The 22,001-nt window shown below is 44.5% G+C and overlaps 1 protein-coding gene across 3 annotated transcripts in view; it reads left to right on the top strand.

Annotated features, from left to right (window-relative positions):
* The window catches only part of SPPL2B (signal peptide peptidase like 2B), a 1,058,839-nt gene that overhangs the window by 445,161 nt on the left and 591,677 nt on the right, over positions 1–22,001 (top strand). For all 3 annotated transcript variants that reach the window (XM_069649607.1, XM_069649606.1, XM_069649608.1), the window contains exon 6: positions 11,075–11,220. In XM_069649607.1, the coding sequence (XP_069505708.1) occupies positions 11,075–11,220 (146 nt within the window). The remainder of the gene's footprint in view (positions 1–11,074; positions 11,221–22,001) is intronic.

Genomic DNA, 22,001 nt, shown 5'->3' with positions numbered 1-22,001 from the left:
CATGCTTTATATTCTTGCATTAGAACCATTGGCAATATGCCTCAGAAAACAGTACAGGGAGATAGGGATCCACACGAAGGGGGGACCGCACCCGATATCATTGTACGCCGACGATATGCTGTTGTACCTGGCTTCCCAGAAGAAAACCTACAGTATGTCCTGGATGTGATGTAACGCTACGCTGCCCTTTTAGGCATAGCGGTAAGCCCTAAGAAGTCAAGCATGTTCCCCCTGGGTAGATACAGGGGGGCCCCGCATGGCAACCTTCCGGTCTTGCCGATACCCTGGCAGACCAGGACATTTAGATACTTAGGGATTAATATATACCACAAGGCTGCAGACGAATACAAATACAACACGGAAAGGGCATTGGAAGGCATTAAGAATAGTAAGGGGTTCTAGTCCAAGCTCCCCCTGGCCATGGTGGGAAGGGCGGCTCCGATTAAGATGGTGGTTCTGCCCAGGCTGCTTTATTTCTTCATGAACATCCCATACATGCTCCCCAAACGCTTCTTCATGAAACTCCACAACTTATGCAGGGGATTCATATGGCATAATTCTAGGAACAGGGTAGCCCTATGGAAGTTGCAAAACCCATGTGATAAGGGGGGAAATATACTACCTGGCAGAACATTTCCATTATGTGGCTAGATTGTTGTCCGAGGAAGAGACTGCAGAAGCCAGGCTATTGAGCAAGGACACGGCCCCCTTCTTTTTGAGAGAGACGGTATGGCTACCTAAACCAGAGATGCAAGGAAGCGCAAGATTGTTGGAATTGGGCTGGAAAATATGGAGTAGGACATGCCAGATAGTGGGAAACCCAACCCCATGCTCCCCACAGGTGCCGCTAGTGGGGCTCTGCTGTGAGGACATGCAAATGATAAAGGGGAATCGCAAATACTGGGAGCCGATGGGCCTCGCGACCCTCAGAGATATATGGCAAGAGGGGGAGGCACTAGATTTCCAGACGATAATGGAGGACACCGGGGTACATAGAGGTCAATATATCACATACACGAGAATCATCAATCAGCGCGTGAAAAGTGGACTGAGATAGAGCTAGCGGAACAACTTGATACAGTCATTGAAACAATGTATGATATCTCAGAGGGGGGGCACGAAATATCCCGCATTTATGAACTAATGATGTCTAGGGTGGGCAGGATTGGGAGGACGAGGTGGGAGAACCTATGCAAGACGGACAATGGGACAGGGACCAAAGGTATCACAAGAAGGTGTGCCGTGATGCAAGGCTACAGCAGATCCAGTTATGTCACCCACAGGGCATACATGAGCAAAATTGCCAGGCTTGGAGGCCCAGAGATACAGAGATGCCCCAGGTGTGGGGAGTTGAACGCTGGGATGATACACTTGTCCTGGGCATGTCTGGAGGTCAAACTGCGTCTGGCCCAAAGAGGGATTAAGATGGAGGTGGAGTCAGTATAGGCATGCATGCATGCTTGGGGGTTTTGCCAGACCACGCAACCTGAAGCACATTAGTAAGATGAAAGATTTGGCCTACATCTTGGCTAAATGGAGAATTGTAATGGGCTGGCGACCAGCCCAAAGACCCAACATAGAGATGTGGTGGGCTGACCTCCTGAAGTGAGTAGAAGCGGAGACGGCAAAACCATTATTTCTTTGATTACTCTCTATTGCAAAATATGGGTTTTTCTTGTTGCACTGGCCATTCGGGACCCCTCTATCTATAGTGACTCTCACAAATACCTCAGATTGTTATCTTTGAACTGTATTTGATAGGATATACCTCTATATGGAAATTCGATGTGAGATTAATAATGACTACTATGTTCAGTATTTAACATGCAAATACTATGTCTATTGAAACGGCTCTTTATGTTTGTTTAGGTTTTGCAGTCCAAATCTACTAGGCTCAAGAAGAAGGGATATGTATCCCGAAACGCGTCGGCTACAAATTGTATAAATGTACTATCATCGTCTACTGTTTTCATGTTTCTCTGTAGACAGTCATTTTGGCTTTTTCACTCTAAATCTTTATGGTGAATTTATTGTGATATTAATTAAAAACTCCTTTATGGTTTTTTTACGAAACCACTGAATGTCTAGCCTCATTACTAACCTAATCAGAAAGTTACTGATTAACTATAACAAACGCAATCAAATTTTGTTGAACCATCATTTGATGGACTTATGACAGAGTGCAGGGGACGGGAGGGCTCCTAACTTTGGATCCTCGTTTTTTGTCTCTTCATATACTGTTGTTGTGACCCTGTGCCAGGTTCACGTTTTCTCCCCCGTGTTAGGCAGAAACCTGTGCAGTTCTCTCTGGGACCACTGCAAAAGATTTAAGACTACAGGTGTTTGGCAGTAAACCCACTTGGTAGCAGTCTGTACCACCCAGATTTACCTGGTAGCTGTGGCTGAGCAGTCAGACTTCCCTCAAGAAGAGTTAGGCAGTATACAGAGCATACATAATAGGTACAGAGGCACAGTAGTACAAGCAAACACTGACCAGAGCTAGGTGTAAAAGTATATAATTATTTATTTAAAAGACACACTCATAAATTACACTAGCACAGAAAAGGTAAGTAAGTCAAAACACAGTCACTATTACTTATATGTACATCCCTAGTTATTTGTTGGACAAGTCTAAGTTAACACCACTTATTTCCAAACAGAGGTGAGCGCTTAACGTTAGATGGCACTCCAACAAGTTAGTTAAAAAGGGAGGGAAAAGGCAAAAGAAGTGAAAACAGCAAGGCAAAACACTTTTCAGAGATTCACAGTGAGTGTAGAAAGGCAGTCTATTGAGGAGCAAGGAAGTTCGGTTGCCAGGCCCACTCTAGGGAAAGCCAGGCAAAAAGATGCCCAAGATCACACAATGTCACAAGTCTTTACAGGTGAGTAGAAAAGGTTTTACCAAGTTTAGAAAAGTTTAGTTAGGGTGTCCCAGGCTTACACAGGGTCGAGAGCCGAGGGCTAAATCTACCCCGTACAATCGGTGGCAAGGGAAGCCGGGCGGAACACGGTACCTTTAAAATGGAAAGGATCCTCCAGCGGTGGCAGTTGTTCCTGGTAGTGGGTGCAAGTCGCGGCGTCGTCCAGAGGAGGAGAAGATTTCGTCGTGGAGGAAAGCTGAAGGTCGTTGCACTACCAGGGAAGAAACCAGCTGTGGAGTTTTTTCCGGTTAAAAGGATGTTACCCCTCTTTCGCGGTTGAGGTAAAAAGTGGTATCCCGGTTGCCGGGGTGCTGGGCACAGGCAAGGTGGCCACGAGATGCTTCAGGGCGGCGAAAAGAAGGCAGAAACTGGTTGTCCCCACCAGTCAAGGGAAGGAGACTCTCCAGGCGGGAGATCTCCTCTGTCGTTGGGAAAAGTGGTGAGACGGTTCCGCAGGGTTCCACCGGTGGTGTCGTCTTGGCAGGTCGGCTCGGCTTCTCCCTCTTCGGCTTCTTAGGTCCTGTAGCGACTTCTGAAGAACCAGTCCCAAAAACCCTGCTTTTATGCAGCAAACCCCCATTCATACAGCCTAGCTGTCACTCAAACATGCTAAGTGGTGAGCGGGGTGGCTCACCACTTAGGCCAATCACACCAGAGTGCGACATGAGTTGGCAAGGCAACTCAGTCCAGGGTGCCTAAACCCCCTCCCACACCCCCTGTGGTACCCAGACAAAATGGCACCACTTTGGAGGGCTTCTGTGCAGAAGCCCGCCAAAAGTGGAACAAAGGCTCGACTCGGGTTCAGGGTTACTGAAGTGAACCTAGACGCCATTTTGGCGGCGAGTTCTGGCAAAAAATCCCAACCGGTGAATTTATATTAAATAAATAAACCGGCGGTATCTTTAACATTGAACCAAAAAGTGGTGCATTAAAATCAATGGGAAATCCCATTGGGAAATATTCCGGTGGAATATTTCCGTGGTATCCACTGCCACCAGCCAGAAACTCGGCGAGGGGGGACGGGACAGTACCCCCTCGACAACAGACCCAGGGGCAATCTAATTGCCCCTACCAGTACTTCCACAGTATGATGGTTTGTACTGGTTAAGTTCCTAAGTTAAGACTAGTAAAGTCAATAGTGACTTTACAGACCCAGGGAGACAGTAGTCAGTCCCAGGGTGTGGAGTCTATGTTTGGGGGGTCTCTATGACACCCCTGTGTTACTGCACTGAGGGTGCTGTGTAACACACATTCAAAAACCAATGATAGCCTATGGGGAAAAAATACACCATAGCCCATAAGCACATAGCAAGTCACAGAAACACTCATGCCCAAGAGTGAGGGTAAAAGAGTCTCACTCTTGGCAGGAGAAAAAAAAATAAACCCCAAAAATCCAGCAAAGCTGCTGGGGGACTCACTAGGTTGGGAAATTCAGCCTAAACAGAGAATTCTCCCTAACACCCCGCACCTCAAAAAAATATTTACATTTCTACACATCATTGAGTAAATTAATCTCTAACTACAAAATATTAGGGAGTGCTTCTACTGATCAACCCTTTTTTCGCGCCCCTTCTCCCCTGCTGATCTGCTCTCTCTTGGCACTGTGCACCTGGCCACTCTCTGTCCCCTCGGCCAGGTAGCTGCTCACCCTGCCACCTTCCTGCACTGCCTCCTGGCCACCCCTTGCACTGGGGACTGTATCTGTACCCATACAGCCCCCCGCCCCCTTTATTCTTTTTCTGCACTTATCAGACTTACCCAATCTGCTGCCTTAAACGTAGCACTTGACACTTGCTGGCTGCATTACCACTGTTTATTGCCTTCATTTTCTATTTATTTTTATTTATTATTTAACTGCGCTCCTCTGCTCTGCACTTTCCACTCTCCCCCTTCCATGCACTTTCCCCCTTTTCCCTTTCCCATGCACTTGCGCGTTTTCACTATCACTGGGCCTAGTAAGGTCTTTTTTATGTTGTGCTGTGTTCTCCCCTGTTCCCCTCACTTGCCTAGTCGCGCTCTGAAACACTTGTGTACGAGCGCGATACAAATAGAATATCATATCATATATCATACAGTGTAATCGTTTATTAGGAGACTGAGATGCCTGTTCCCCCACTCTTATTGATGGATTGGGTTTAGTTTTCCCTATTAAGAATATCGTGTCCAATCACCACACTGGTGCATCGTTTTTGCATGCAAGTCTGACTGAATCCTGCTTCGCTTCCAGCTGTTTCCAGTCCACTTGAGTGTGAGCATTTAGACAGTTCTTCATCCTTGGCCGACTCTCATTAGACATCTTTTTGCAGCTATTAATTTGGTTTTCCCCTTCCAATCTTTTTTTCTTACCACCCTGTCATGCTTTCCTGGTCGAAGTTGGGCTACTGAACCTATTGCTACTCTCACACTCTTGAATTTGCATTGCTGGATCATGGTGTGCATCTATTACGTATTCTGTTCCCTGAGTGTCGTTCCTCAAAGCCATATGATCATTCTTCAGTCCAGTTTGTCTTTCCTTATCCAATATAGATCACTCTTCCATCCGCACTGCATTGTCTGGGGGATCACAGATCTTCCGATATATCCAGGTATCTCATGTACTTTCTTGAGCCTCTCATATGTTTTCCAGGGCATTTGTTACTCTTCTTATTTTTCTTCGCCATCTTACATTCCCATTATCAACCAGTTTCTTATGTTCTGTTACAATCCACTCTTTCAATCCTATCAGCTACTGGTTAATTTGCCCCGATTTCAACCAGGGCCTGACTGATCCAGCTGGGGGGGTTGTGGGGGGGGGCACCCTCTGATAAATGTTTGGTTACTGGAGAGTTCACCCCTAGTAATTCACCAGGGGATCCGTTAGGCTAAGGGACAGACGCCCCCCCCCCCACCCCTTACCTCTGTGTTGTTCAACAAGCTTTCCACTTTGATTCAGTTCTTCCATGGAGTTATTTATTCTTTTCTGCTGATTTAAAATTTTTATTAAACTGTTTATCCATCGAAACTTCCAACATTCTGATCATTAGCTTTGTTTCACTTGCCTGTAATACGTTTGCTGCGAGCAAATCTTTGATGTTCTCATATAAATTCACCAAAGAACTACAAACTAAGTTTTGAACCGATATTGTTGGGGCTGTCGGTTTTACTCTTCTCCTGGCTATTCGACATCTCCACTGAATTAAAGGTCAAATGTTTCGTCAAGATTGAAGCCGGGTCATCCACAAGATCGATCCCAGTCTCTTCCACAGACTTGATCTCACTAATGTTGAGTTCCTAGTTCTCTCGCCACACTTGGCAAAGCTTCTAAAAAGCTACGTTCAGAAACACCCATATTTAAATCAACCTTATTTTCAGTGTCTGCTTTTGTCTCTGGGGCAGATTTTGATCCCAAAGTCTGCGATTTAATTCCAGAGGCTTGGGAGAGATGGAGGGTTGCAGCATTAGCCAACCCACTCAGAGAGTTGTTTGATTCTGAGTGCATTTGTGCCTTAATTTGTTACTTATTGAGTATTATTACATCTAAATGGACCAAAGGATTCCTGGCCCCACACTCCAACTCAGCCAGGGGAGGCACCGCTTTTTCCTGCTGCTGCATTATTCTCCCTTGTATTACTCCCTTTGGAGTGGATGTGGCACTCAGGATCTGAGATCTACCATTCAAAGGTTTTGTCTCGAGCGCTTTTCCCCTGCTTTTTATTTGGTGGCATCTCCCCCCTGGGTAATCCCTAAGCACATCAATTTAACTAATTCTTCTTGCTGACCGTCGGGCAAACAGGCCTGTAATATATCGGAAGTCTGATATCGGGCTCATACCTTTTCCGGTCTTATTCACTTGTACAGCTTCAAATGCGAATACTGCGCCTGGGATTACTGAATCTCCCAGTTATAGCCAAATATTTATCTGCAACGCCTCCTGAAGAGCAGTGTGCTTATCCATATGTTTAGTCATCTTATGCAGAGAGTGTAAGTCGATAATTGCCTTCACCTCGTGCTCCCACCGCTTTCCACTCTGCAGTTTGGACATGCACCTGTCACCTCTCGTTAGCGATACTCGCTGTTTGGCCAGAGACAGTTTCATAAAAGCACAGGATGCTTGTCACACTCTACAACCAATGTGGTGAGCGACCAGGCTTCGGTGGCCAAAACAGCACACCAGCAAGGGCCAACCTTAGCAGCTCAGGCACACTCAAACTGACAGCTATCTCTTTCCAAAAGATTCGGTATAGCTTTCCAGAGAACCTCAGTACGGGCCAGCCCAGCGTGGGGCTTTTAGAGACAGAAAACTCCCTATCCACTGTCCCTCCTCGAGCTTCCTCCTTGTGCACACCTTATGTGCCTTGTTTGGCTGTTTAGGTCATCAAACTGCCACTATCGGTGTCGCTCTCTTCACTCTCGCTCTCTTCACTCTCGTCCCTCAGCACTGGGCTCGAAAGCACCCAGACACACTGGAGTCTGGGCGGGGAATCCACAGGATTTCCACCGAAGACAAAACAGCCACTGAGGTTGTTCCCACCTAGAATGGCACGTGAAGACCTCAGAAACAGCAAGCACATAAAAAATGGCAAAAAAAGGAACACACCATTTTAGCAAAATGGTGGCCCTTCTGTGCATTACAGAGGCTCAATTAACAGCCTGCGAGTAATGAAGACTACAAAGTCTGAAAAGTAGTTACACTGCCACCAGCCATTCAAGGAACTTGCAATTGTAATAAAATGTTACCAGTTAAGGAAGAAAGGGATGCATTGTAACCCCCAGCACTCCACATACAGTGCGGTGCGCTGACTCACTATGTAAAATGTAAAGGGGGATGAAAATCCTTCTTTACTACTTGGGAACTGTAGTTCACCCAAGTACATTAAAGAGAAATTAACAGGAGAGCCCATAGGGGCAACCCAGCCTAAGCCGAAAAGTTGTAGGAAACAATAACTTCAACTATACACTATGGAGAGACCTAAAAAGGCCACCCATAAAGAGTCAAACACTAGGTGACAGGGACACCTAGGGACAAGGTAACATAGTTACCTAGTCAAAGCAAAATGTTCTGGGGTTAACACAGTACAGGAAGATTTCATTGATATGAAAATCTTTCCTAACGTAGCCGTCCCCTGGTAACATGGGAGGAGGTTCCCACCGGGGAATCCATGACGACTCCATTGGATTCATCACAGCTTCCATTAACACTGCACATAGGGTGCTGTGTACTACAGAAGGACATTATAGATGCCATTAGAAAAAGATGGAAGAAAGTAGACTCCATCAAAATAAACCCCAAATGTTGTGCCAGGGGTACAAAACAAGAATGGGTGAGTGAGGAAAAAGATTCCCACTCAAATCATGAGACAGAATAAAACCCAATAGTCCATTAAGAAATGCTGGGGGACTAGCCAGGGGAATAGAATACCACACAAGATGAAAGTTCTACCTAACACTGGGATTATTGCTGGCTCAGAGTAAAAGTCGGTAGGAACCGAATACTGGAAACCGCACTTGTGGAAGGAGCTGCTGGTGGAGCAGTTTCTGCTAAAACTACCAATGTAAATACTTACTTTTGGGTCCTGGGGTGCGCTATTATTTGAGATACTCTTTCAGGTGTCCCCTTTGTCCTAGATAGAGATTCCTATGAGGCAAGTATTTACTGCAAATCGCATAGAGCTCCATTGGCGGTTGGAGAGGGGGTGGGGAGAGGAATCTGTGTCAATCTTCTTACTTCTACATCACTTCTTCAGGGCCTCCTCTGGCCTTCCCTGGGGTGTCTCACTGCAGATTCCACACCTCTCGTGTCAGATTGACTTGCCTCCACTAAAGCGGATGGCCCATTAGCTCCCTTTCATTCCCGTGGAACATTGAACCTGCTTTGGAACTGTAACAGCAACTCTGAGGTACTTACCTGCCAGTGGACAGTTTTTAAAGCCATGCTCTCAATTTCTTCAGTGGGAGACTGTATTTTTTCCTTTGTGACTAAGCCTGATAAATCTGAGCTATTTTTCACTGAAATGTATGAACAAGGTAACTGTAAAATTTTAATATAATTCTTGAAAGCTTCTGACTTTGGTTTAAAATTGTTGCTTGTCACTTAAATATTTGTTTTATTATCCTTTGTGCATATGCATTCATTGTAATGTTATTCCTTAGGGGGCCCACAAATGGTGTTGAGTACTGTTCTAGGCCTACCTTGCATGCTGACCACCAGGTCTAGGGCATTTCACCTGTACTAGGGTTTAGTTATGTCTTTTAGACATTAAACAAACTTGTGCAGGCCTGTAGGGGGCTTATGTGCTTTCTTGCTAGCTTCTATCGTTCCCTCCTGGTTTTCCCCAACCCACTGTTATTTTATGTAGAGTTTTCACCTCTGGTAGGGGGTCCACATATAGACGATGGACATCACTGATTTTATAATATGCTTGCTAGCTTTTATTGCTTTGTATTAATCCGTACGTACTTATTTGACATGAAAGGTTTATGACTTTAACAAAGTATATGTTTTGCAGTATATCAGTGTACTGCCTTTTTTTTAGAGATGTTTGCACTAACTGTGCCTTTGTGCCAGCCTGTTATCCCTACCTGAGGGTTTAGGTCCTGTCGTTCTAACCACATTGTGAAATGGAGGTGCCAGGGAGATCCTCTTCTCGCTAAAACTAGAAAGCAGTCACACACAGGGTTCCTGGATAGGCCCTGCCCAGAGCATACATTGCTGTTAATCTTGGTCCATCCAAACAAAGATCATAAAGCAAAACAGCTTTGAGTAAATAGTTGTTGGATAGATAAGTTATTGGTGGTGGCAGTAAAGCAAACAAGGTCTGGAAGATGCTGAAAAAAACACAGGTGAAGGATTGGATATATGAGCTGCAGGTTTTATCTAGTTTTGAGAAGGTGTCGTTAGGTAGAAAGGATATGAACGATATCTTGAGATGTGGACTTCCTTTAATGGGTTTTATGGTTAAACTGAGAGTTTGGATATGTGTATGATGGATGCTTGAGTTTACTGATTGTTGGGTGGTTTGTGGTGTATGTTAATGGATTAGTCTTTTTGTTTTGTCTTTTGGGGGGTTGAACTCTTTGTGGATTAGTTTTTCACAATTATGGTTTGTTCACAATTATGGTTTGTTTATTGCTTAGTTGACCATTTCCAAATGCATATGGATTTTCACTTATGGTTTTCTTTACTGATCATATATACATGTTTTACACAATGCTGTAATTGTTGGTTATGTTTATGAAAAATGCAATGAATATATCCCCCAAAAAACAGCTTTGAGTCAGCAATTTGCACCCATTCAAATATTTGGCGTCTCTCTGGTTGTCACCCCGTTAATTTTCGCCAGCTACATGCTTTGCAAATACTCATCATATGCATTCTGCTTATCTGGCCCGTCTCTCTTCCTAGGCATGCAAAAGCCATCACCATGTGACTCTTCTCAATGTCTGGTCTCCTGCTGCCCAATCTTGGATGTAAAAGTGGTTTTCTTTCTGTCTCATTTGATATTCTAATAATTGTTTTTAAAAAGCTCTCTGCCTGGCTATGTGTACACTTGTGCAATACATTGCTTATTGCACATCTGTGACAATGTGCATCTCATGTTACTAGTGCAGTGGTACTTGGGGAATTGTTCTATGCTAGAATGTTTAACATTTTTTATACTGTCTTGTGATGGAAAAGAAGTTCATATAGATATTTATAGTGTGGGATCCGACATCCATGCCCATCCTTCAGGCTTCAGAGATAAAGGATCTAGAAAGAGGTGGAATTGTAAGGTGATTTCCACCAAATGTTAGTTTGCTTCCTTAGTTGGCAACATTGTATGTATGCCTAGAGTACATTAATTCATGCTCTTTATGCTTGCATGACTGCAGCAAACTTCATAGTGTAGCCCAGGGGTCTTCAACCTTTGGCTCTCCAGATGTTTTTGGACTACAACTGCCATTGGCACTACTCAGCATAGTGAATGGTGAGTGATCATGGGAGTTGTAGTCCAAAACATCTGGAGAGCTGCAGGTTGCAGACCACTGCACAGTAGCCAAATTGGTGTTCCATAAAAGCCTAGTAACTCTTGGAACATTGAAAGAGTAAGCTTTAAGTATCTAGATTTCCAAAACATGTGCAAACGCAGATCCCATTAGCTGCTTTGTGGATTGAGTGAAGACCATTTCTGTTGCAGGCGGTACATGAAGCACAAGCGAGATGATGGTGCTGAAAAGAAGCATGATGACGAGACTGTTGATGTGACTCCCATCATGATTTGCGTGTTTGTTGTGATGTGCTGCTCCATGCTGGTCCTTCTCTACTTCTTCTACGATCAATTGGGTACTTCTCTCTTACTGTCTCCATTTAAAAAAGAAAATGCATTGTAAAATACTCCAAGCATTCTGTGTGCTGCTGCGGTTTGTGTCCATTGTTGAATTGGTAATATCTGACTATGCACCAGACACTTGTACTTCAAGCAAGCTATTTCAAAATGTATTCTGGGATAAGTATGGTGCCAGTGTAGTGATCAGCACACAAATGACAACCTCCTTTTCCACTCTGTTTTTGTTTTTTCTTGTTCCTTTTGATAACATTGACTATGAGAGACCACTTTGAATGATTGAATAATTAGTCTTTATGGAGTCGAATACTTTTTTTGTTTTGTTGGTAAACTGTCTTTATTAGTGAATGCTGCGATAGAGTACAACATTTGATCAATTCTGGATGTACAAATATGCAAAAGTATTGCCTACCAAGTCATCTCAGTTAGATTGGAATGCGCACCAAATGTACATAACAGAATTATAACCCCAAACAAACCAAAGTAATAATAAAGATTGTGGCATGGACCATACCCTCAGCCACCGAAGCGCCACCCTAGGGCCGTCGTCCACTTTCCATTGGTGAGCCAGAACTAATTGAGCGGCTGTAAGAATGTGCGTGACCACTTGCTACATAGATGCCTTCTTCCACAGCCTCCAGGAGTATCCCTATCGGAGAGAGAGGCAGTTGCACCCCCACAATACCTTTTTGATGTGCCCCAGGATCAACTTTCAGTAACCATTTGCCCTAGGGCAGGACCACCACACATGGATCAAGTCCCCAACCTCCCCACAGTACCTCCAGCATAGAGGCAGGTATTGGGCATTTTGTGGAGCCTCTGTGGTATATGGTACCACCGGAAGCATAACTTATATGCAGTCTCTTTAATTGTAGGACACTGCAAGGCCTTATTGACCTTTCTGCAGATTGCTCCCATCTCTCCCCAAGGTATTTCCATTCCCAAGTTCCCTTCCCATTTCTCCATAAATGGCAGTTTGTCCTCTGGGGCCGCTGTATCTAAAAGCCAATAGATCCTGTCTTCACCTCTTTTGAGCGACTCCCTCCTTAATGGGAATTTCCAACCCTATCGGGCACTTGGAGCTCGCTGCTCTAACCTCCTTGTGCTAAATCCAATGCCGAAGTTGCATATAATGGAACCTCTTCTTCTCGCCTAGCTGGAATTTAGTCTTCATTTCGTCGAACATTAAATGGGGAGTGGGGAGACCCATGCCTATACAACTCCGCCAATGTCCGAGTAGAGGACTCATTCAACCCTCCCAAAATATGCTGGAAACACCTTGGGCCGAAGTCCGGATTACCCATTACATACAAATATGCAAGGACCCCATCCGAAGCCCCTCCGACACAATGTCTGGTTCCAATACCGCAGCGCACATTTGGTGGCTTCTAAAGGGCCCACCTGTCACATATGCTGACTTTCTCAGGAATGGTTAGGCACTTGGACGTTGCACCCTGTTCCAAGCTATACCACCACTTCCTATTATTCCCATTAACCCATTTCGCCATAGGACCACTTTGTGCCACCATTATATATCGTTGAATGTCCAGGACTCTCAGCCCCCCCATAAACATGGTCCACATTAGTATTCTCTGAGGGACTCTGGGCTTCTTTTTTTGCCATAGACAGGTGAAGATCTCCTTTTGCAGCAATGGCACTATAGGAACCAGGATGGGATCGGTAACGCTGTCGCCATATATAATAGCCTGGTGTGAGGAATCGGAGGGTATCATCACTTCTTTCCACAACATATCGTCCTCCCAGGGGGCCAGGGAAAGGCCATTGCTATCGGATCCTGACCCTGTGAGGGAGGATCACCGGGGTGGAGGAGACTTGGGGAGTGGGGATGAGGCACGCTTGGGTGAGACATGGTATCCACCATTTCCTTTTTATTATGAATCTAACTTCCCCCAGGTCTTTGTCGGTTATTACCAGCCCCTTCCCTATCTTGTACCCCAATCATCTCCCAATAAACCACAGTTAGGTACTGCAACGAGGAAGAGATGCACCAGAGGCATACATCCTCTCTTTTTGGATTCTTGCTCATACAAACGCCACTTAGGTACTGCGATGAGGAGGCCATCATTGACACAGAAGATGGACTGAAAGAAGAAACATGAGCAGTCTAGTTGTTGGACTCATCATGGAGCCGAGAACTTTAAAACCAGCTCAACTGAGAGGCCCGGAAAGTGCGAAGGAGAGTTCCAGGGCAGAGGTTGTGGTGAGAAGGCGCCTTCCCAAGATGTGCACAGGTATAGAGAGCATGATCCGGTGCTGCAAGCGACAGGGGCTTGTTGTTAGTCTGAGGCGGAGCTGAGAAAGTCCTGCGGCACGGAGCGAAGGTACTGGGACCGTTTGAGGGACTCCCGAACGCGCACAGGTGCAGGACCGCTGACTGCAGTTTACCAGAGCGAGGAAGCAAGCAGCGGATGCTGTATGCCAGAGGGAACCAGCGTGAGCAGACCGCAAGCAAAGACCGTTCTCTGGTAAACTGGAGAAAGTGGAAAACGGATCGCGAGAAGGCCGATGAGGCAGTCTGTGTGAAAAGGGGGCCCGGACACAGTGGGTGTGAGGTTTAGTGCCAAAGACATTTAATTTTGAATATCTGAATTGAGTATAAGGAAACCAATAGGAAAAAGTAATTAACATGATGAGAAGCAAGCATTGCCAAGAGTTGGATAAGCAAGCATTGCGAAGAGCTAAGAATAGTTGTGCAAAAGAACTATAATAGTAACAAAACCTGTAAGGAAGGAAAACCTGGAAATAAGGTGCCAGATGCTTTGATCAAGTACCCTGAAACAGAGAATAAGTTTTTTAGCAGGACAGTGTACTGGGAAGCTTATGATGGATTGTGTGATAGGAACTATAACAGTTTCCTAGCAGAAAGGTGTACTGGGAAGCCTATGTTGGTCGTGAAAGTGAAAGCTACTAAACAACTGAATGATGACAAAACAAGTCATAATAAAGCTTCAAGGGCACTTTAAAGTATACTAAGTCAAGCCTCACTGTGAAGCTGAAACTGTGGTGAGGTACCTATGAAACAGATCGAGGTAAGTTGAGGGTTGCGTGACCTGTAATGGGAGGACCGTGTGGTCCGACAACTGTGCCTAGACTGAATAAACCCACCTAAGGAAAAGCCAGATTGTGATTGAATGAAGGAAACTGGTGTGAACTGAAATTGATGAACTGAACTTTATAAATTGGTGAAAGATAACCAAACCCGAGGAGCTGGGAAATATCCCAAAGAATTGTATTATTTTGAAATTGGGGGAATATTGAATATCCCAAGGAATTGTTATTTTGAAATATTGGAAGACTTGAACGCTTGGGGAAGGGAACGCCTCTTTTGTGAAGTGAACTATTTGAAGACCGGGGAAGGGAAACCCCTTTTCCACCTAAAAGCTGGAAGAAGCTCTGAATTTAACACTTCTAATTTGATGCTGACATCTCTACACATTGTATCCAATTACATGCGAGGGCAAGTATATGTTTTGGACATGGACATTTGCTTTGGACTTCCTGACACAGATTATCATTAATTTTATTTAGGATGGGAAATTTTACCTTAGCATAGGGCAAGTTAGGCATTTTTCCAACCCTCCTTTTTAGTTAATGAATGTTTGTATCTCAAAATTCTATTCAGTTGTCTGTCTACTTCATGATGCCTTCACACTGGGTAGAAGTGCAATTTTGAGGTCTGCTATGCGGGCAAACCATGTCCGTGCCAATGAAGGCCACCTCCGGCGGACATCTATTAGCTTGCCCCACAGTGGACTGACCCTAACAACATCGTAGTAACACTAGATGTAACCTCATTATACACAAGTATCCCCCCAATTAGATTGCATCAAAGTGCTAGAACAATATCTGAACAAACAGACAACAACCTTATCTGCAGTACCTACAGCATTCATTCTAGAATGTATGAGAATAGCGCTTATGTAAAACTACTTTCTATATGAAGGGTGGTTCTTCAATCAGAAGAACGAGCATGGGGGCAACCTTTTTCCCCGGACCTCGCAAATCTTTTCATGGATAATCTGGAAAGTCTCTCGGTGTACCATCCAGATAACCCATACCGGGACAAGGTGATCTTGCGGCACCGGTATATCGATGTTTTTACAATCTGGAGAGGAACAGTGGAAGAACTTGCACAATTTGTAACATGGATGAACCAACAAAACGAACATCAAGTTCACCATGAATCAAGATACAAATGGAATGCCTTTCCTAGACCTAAAAATGAAGACAACCGAAGGCACATTAGAGACTGTGCTCTTCAAAAAACCAACGGATACAAATTTGCTACTAGAGTATCGTAGCCTCCATCCTCAAAGTCTGAAAGAAAGTCTACCTATAAGACAATTCTTGAGAATCTGCAGAAATTGTACTCAAACCGCAGATTATGAACTTCATGGAAAAGGCCTAAAAACGCGACTTCAAGAGCGAGGCTACCCAAAAAAGATCATTCAAACAGCCTATAAAAGAGCAAAGCATGCAAACGGAGACACATGTTTAAATCCACAAAAAAAGAAAAAATTTGACAAGATTACGTGCGTAAGCACTTTTAGTTCCATAAGAAACTGCCGAGGAAAGGCAATTCTAAAAAATTGGCATATTATAAAAACTCCAGATTTCAACCCTGATCCACCAAGGTTTGCCTTTAAAAGGCCAACAAACCTAAAAGACATTCTTGTACAAACCTATCCTGACTTCAAACAAACTGAAGTAAGACAAACAACTCTGTGGAATATCCCACCTGTGATAGGCCACTTTAAATGTGGGAATTGCTCGGTCTGCTCTTTAACTAAAAACATCAAAATTGTAGATCTGAAAGGGAAAAAATGGCACCTAACGCATTTCACGAACTGTCTTCCTCAATGGGCAGTATATGGGATCAAATGTCCATGTGACCTTTTGTATATTGGCAAAACTAAGCAGCCGATACGCCAACGAATCTGAGAACTTAGATCGTGTATGAAGAGCAAAGTGGACAACAAACCTTAAGTGTCGCATTACAAACGTAACCAACATAAACCAACTGAAATATTTTGATATAATTCAAGTAGTAAAAACCTCAACACGAGGAGGTGACAGGGATTTAACATAAAAAAAATGGGAACCGAAATGGATTTATAATTTTAATACAGTAAAGAATGGCCTTAAATCCTCGGTAGAGTGGGGAATCTTTATGTAATAAGACATGAGTAGATGGCAACCAGAAAAATCTGCTGTGACAGCCTTTGTACCTAACAGATGTTTAAAAACAACAAGGAAGAAAGATGGCAAGAAACAGCCCATTTATACCACATCGCCTTAAAACAAGTGTGACCATAACATGAAATTTGGTCTAATGCCAGCAGGGGCAAAAAAGATAAAATCAGTGTGAAAAAGAAAAAAGCCTGTATGATAAAATATCTGTCACTATACATATATTATTGACAAATACACCAAAAATGGGACTGAAAAAACTCTATATGGTAAAGAAACACTGCTTGATGAGGATCGAAGTGCTCTTAAACATAGGACACACTATAATTGAAAAACATGCAGGAATGTGGAGGGAATCAATAATGGGCAAAACAACGATCAAAGATGTTTATTGTATTCCATATTTTGAAAAAAAAGGAGAGAAATGTTTTTATAATGCAAAAAAATCTTTGATTGTATATCCATGATGGATATATATGACTAAATGACCTATCATATAGAACACCTGAAGAATACCACACCACGCTCATAAATAAGACACGGCTATTGATATAAATACATGAATTCATCCGTGCCGAATGGCAAGCTAAATTGCTCCAAAATGGCTGCATAAACAGCAGAATGAAACCGCACAGTAGCGGCGGTGTCATCGCAAATGCAAACTATCACGTGACCGAAATGACAGAATAACGTGACTGCAGCGCTACAGCTATAATAGCCGTAAGAAACATTACAGGTTTTGACAGAACGTCTCACGCAAGAGATCTATATGAACGGGACCCCAGAGGTTCTGTAATCTGTTGAACACACTCTGGTGTAGTTTCCAATCGCATGAATCTACAAGATCTCGTGAATTCAGTCCGCTCTCTCGTTGAGCGTCCCTGGCAGATACTCTGCTGTGACTGCTACTTGATTCTGAAGGCAGTAGTGCCAAAAGTCTTTCGCTAGTTCTGCTAGCATCCTCAATCTCGTTCCTCCCAGCTTGTTGATATAACGCACTGCTGAAATGTTGTCCATTTTGAGCAGAACGCAACATCGAACTTTGTCCTTCGTAAATGCTCACACTGCAAAGGACCCTGCTAAGAGTTTGTGACACTTTATGTGCATTTCTAGTTCCTGTTCTGACCACTTCCCCCCCGTCTCTTAAGTTCTCGCATCTGGCGCCCCATCCAGACCTGCTTGCGTCTGATTCTATCACGATGTCCGGTGAGTCTCTGAAAATCGCACGGCCATTCCAGGCCTCCATGTTGGCAAGCCACCAGTGGAGTTCCGAGATCGCTTCTGGGTCTAGGGTCACTAGCTGGTGATATCCTACCCCCTCTTGTAGGTGTCTTATCTTGAGCTTCTGTAGAGCTCGATAATGGAGCGGACCCGGAAAAATCGCTTGGATTGAAGCCGCTAGCAGGCCAACTAGCCTTGCGAAAGCTCGAAGAGATATGACTTTCTTTGCTATAACTGTTCTGAGCTCTTTCTTTATCGCCTTCACTTTGTGATGTGGTAGCTCTAGGGTTGCTTTGTTTGTGTCTATACTGAAACCCAGGAATTCTATGTTCTGCACTGGCACTAGCTGGGATTTGTCTAAATTTACTAGGAATCCTAGCGAGGACAAGAGCGTTAATATCCGTTGCATGTTCTTGGAAAGCGTGACTTTGTCTGTACCCATGACAAGAATGTCGTCTAGGTAAATGTTTATGCGAATGCCTCGCTCTCTTATGGCTGCTGCTACGAGAATTCCCAAGGCGCAGATGCTAGTCCGAACGGAAGACACGTGAAGTGCCATGTCTCCCCTTCCCACCGAAACCTCAGATATTTCCGAAACTCTTGAGCTATCGGAATCGTTAGATAAGAGTCTTTGAGGTCTAATCGCGCTAACCACTCCCCAGTCCGGAGGAGATCTCGAAGTAGGTGAATGATCTTCATCTTGAAATGGCTGTAAACAACCCATTCGTTCAGCCTCTTCCGATTTATGACAGGGCGTACTTTGTTCCCCCCTGTGAACAAGAAACAAATTGCTGAGGAAGCCTGGCTCTCCTTGCGTATCTTTTTCTATAGCATTTTTGTCTGCTAATTGCAGAATTTCGCTGTTCAACAATCTCGCCTCTTCTCGAGGCATCTGAATAAAATGGGGTTCTGATCTCTGAATTGGGTTCCCCACAAATTCTAGCTGTAGTCCTGCTACTGCCTGCAGCACCCATGCATCGCGCGATAATGCTTGCCATGTGCTTAGAAACTGGAGGGTTCTCCCTCCTACTCGAACTCTGGTTGCACTCGCCTCCTGAGGCATTTGGTTGCCGGTATGCACCTCTCCCTCTTCGTCCTCAGGGAAATCTGGACGGGAAGAATGTGTCTTGCTGTTTTCCTTCCCAATATTGGGCGCGCGGCCCCTGGGGTCTGCGTTGATAGTTAAACCGACTGGATGTACGACCCCTGTAACGTCCGGTCCCGGAAAAAACTTGAGTGGGGAAAATCTTTTTGATTGTGCTTTGTGCTCGTTCAAGAGCTGAATAAGTTCCCATGAACTGTGCCATTTCTTTAGCGAATGCCTCTCCGAATAGTGGGCCTCTTGCTCCTTCACCTGCCTCGTACGACGCCAAGTCGCTCAGCTTACTGTCGATCTTAAGAAGAACATCTCTTCTTCTCTCGGCTGACAGTGCGCAATTTACGTTTCCCAAGATGCAGAAAGCTCTCTGGGCACAACTGGCTAATACGGAAGCATCTACAGTGGTACCTGTGTCCTTCGCTTTCTCCGCGAGATCAATTATTTTTCCCAATGGGCCGGCTAGGTCGAGGAGCTTACCTTGGCACCCTCGCCAGGCTCGGTCAACGCCCTTACGTATGTCTTTCGCCGTCTTTGTAACGAAGGTGACCATTTTGGGGTCAAGTTCAGGAGTGTCGTCCAGTTTGCCTGGCAACTCCGGTCTAGGGCATTCTGAACGCATCCGCGATCTTATTTCTCTATCCAGTGGCTTGCGTATACGCTGAGCCATGTAGGCGGCCACTCTGTGTGATGGGAACCACTCTGATAACTTAGGGTGTCTGATAGCCTCCGGGTCAAACATATCTGTTGAACTATCAGGTTCTTGAGGATCCATCGCCTCTTCGTAAAGGTGATCCTCTTCTACCTCATCACCCTCCTCATCCGGCATGTAGCCTTCATCATTGTCCCCTGGATTACTCACCCCTGGGTTAGGGGGTCTGTCCTGGCTTCTTTTCTTCTCCAGAAAGGCTCTTTTAAGCCTGGCGACAGGGTTGCTATTCTCTTGGGGAGTGGAATCCTCCCTATCCAGATTGCTCAGGGGGGTCATTGAGTGTTTACTCTTGTGAGCCGCTTTCCTCCCCCTGGGTTCAACCCCGTCTTCGGGGAGTCTGGCTGACAGCTCTTTATCTTGCCATTCTGCCTTTCTCTTTTTTGCAAGCAGAGCTTGCTGTTCGTTAAAAACAGCTTCCAGTATATCCAGCCTTTGGGTAATAGGCTGCACTCCTTGAGACACTGCTCTGGTCAAGGAATCTCCTAGTACTTGCTTGAAGCTCTGTGACAGGTCTGTGTCCTGTTGGTAAGGACTTTCTTCCCACTCCTCTTCTGACCATTCTGGTGAGGTAGAAGGAGTGGCACCGGGGCTTTTGTAATGAGCCTTAGTGTTAGCAAGGCTAACTGATGTGCTGTCAGCAAGGGATTAATGTTAGTCACCTTTGACAATTCTGCCTTTCTTTAGTATGAATCCCTTTTGCTCCGGTGGAAAATTTGATTATACTTTTTTATTTATTTTTTATTTATTTTTTTAAGACCGTGTCACTCCACTTTTCTCCTCACTCGGCATACGCAACACAATGAAAAACTTTCGCGCTGCCGGCGGAAGATCTCCCAGGGGATGACGGGAATTCAGCTCCTCCCGCTCCCCTGGGTCCTGCCGCACATAGTGTTCGACGGCGCGGAACCGAGGAGCGGGGCAGGGAGCCTGAGGCGAGCGTGTTCGCTCCCGGCGCCGGCCCCGCCGCCTCTTCACAGAAATATCTCACGGCGCCCGACGCGAACACGTGAGAGAAAACGAAACAAACGCACTGAAGCACACTTTCGATAAAGTTCACTGTAAGAATTGTATTTACCTTCTGATAAATAGTTTACAATCGCGCAGTTTACGCGTTTCTCATGCAAAGTTCTATACTACGCAAATATAGCTATTATCTTAAACAAGAGAGTGAATTATGATGTACTTATCTCATGGCAGCAAAAAGAAAGAGGAAAGGACCTGGGACAGTAGGGTTCTTATAAGATGATCTATCACCGCATTGGAGCATGGGATAGGGTCAGGACTACTGCACTCCTGGAGGTGCATGGAAAAAAAAAACACAAATGTAGATGTTTGAAGTATAAGTTGAAAAGCTGTTGTGGCAGTATTAAAGAAAGATAAAGCATAATGCTCGCCTCCATGTCTTTAATACAATGAAGACTTCCTGAGCTGTCTGCGTTGGCAATCTTTATTATGCCACAGCCCGAAAGTATATGTAACTAGATGAACTCTGGGAACAATATCCGAACATAGCCGGTATGCCGCAAATGATTAGATGAGAATACATTGCCGCATTAAAAAGAAAAAAAGGATTTTTTTTTTTTTTAAGTAGACCAATTTTGAAAATGGGTTTCTCAAACATAAAAAAGAACAAAAAAGTAACTATGACCGATAATGGTGATTTAGAACAATCTCCTCTTTCCAGAAACACTGGCAGCCTAAGAAAAGAATAAGAGTCCGCTACTGGCGAAAGTACAAAAAACACAGGCTGGAAATAGATAAGATAAAATACAGTCCTGCACAAACCAGTTAGTACAAAGCCAAATACAGTGCTAATCAAAATGTAAATTGATGTGAGTAATGAGAAAACTGAGCCACATATGATATGACATTTATAACGCGCCTATACACAAGTGTTTCAAGGCGCGACGCAGCAAGGGAGGGACAACGGAGGGAAGACAGACAACGATCTTACTAGGCCAGGTGTCATTCAGATCGCGCAAGTGCATGGGACGGGGGAAAGGGAAAAGTGTGTGGGGGAAGGGAGAGGGGAAAGTGCGGTTTACATACTACTCGTTTACAGGCAATACTAACCAACCTTCCACTGCATATAAGAAATTACATTTGCAAGAACAAAGAAGCTCAAATCCGACCGTTTCCCAAAAACAGGCTTAGTGCCCACAGATGGCCGACATTACATGAGCCATTCACATGTCCCCCCTTTTTCTTAAGTTGTTTTTAAATCTGGTTTTATGTTTTTTGTATTGTAGTATGTGTGAGATGACATCCAAGGGGTTCCTGTGATTTTGTAAAACCATTCAAAAAATATCTTTGTCCTGAAGATGGCCATAATATCAAGAAAGGATGCTAGAGATGGCATCTAATGTGTTTGAAAAGGCCACACCATGTATAACATATGTAGACAATCTTTTGTGGTTTTGAAATAGAAAACCGGAGATCAACGGAGACCATACCAAAGGTCTCTCAAACAGTTTTGTCGTGACTACAATAGAATTGAATGACATAGAAAAATGGAAGTGTTCTAGATAGTCAATCCAGTT

The sequence above is a fragment of the Ambystoma mexicanum genome, chromosome 1p, assembly GCF_040938575.1.
Source record: "Ambystoma mexicanum isolate Mex_15411 chromosome 1p, UKY_AmexF1_1, whole genome shotgun sequence".
Lineage (NCBI taxonomy): Eukaryota > Metazoa > Chordata > Amphibia > Caudata > Ambystomatidae > Ambystoma > Ambystoma mexicanum.
Note: the sequence above shows the minus strand (reverse complement) of the source record. Positions and strands in the feature narration are given on the sequence as shown.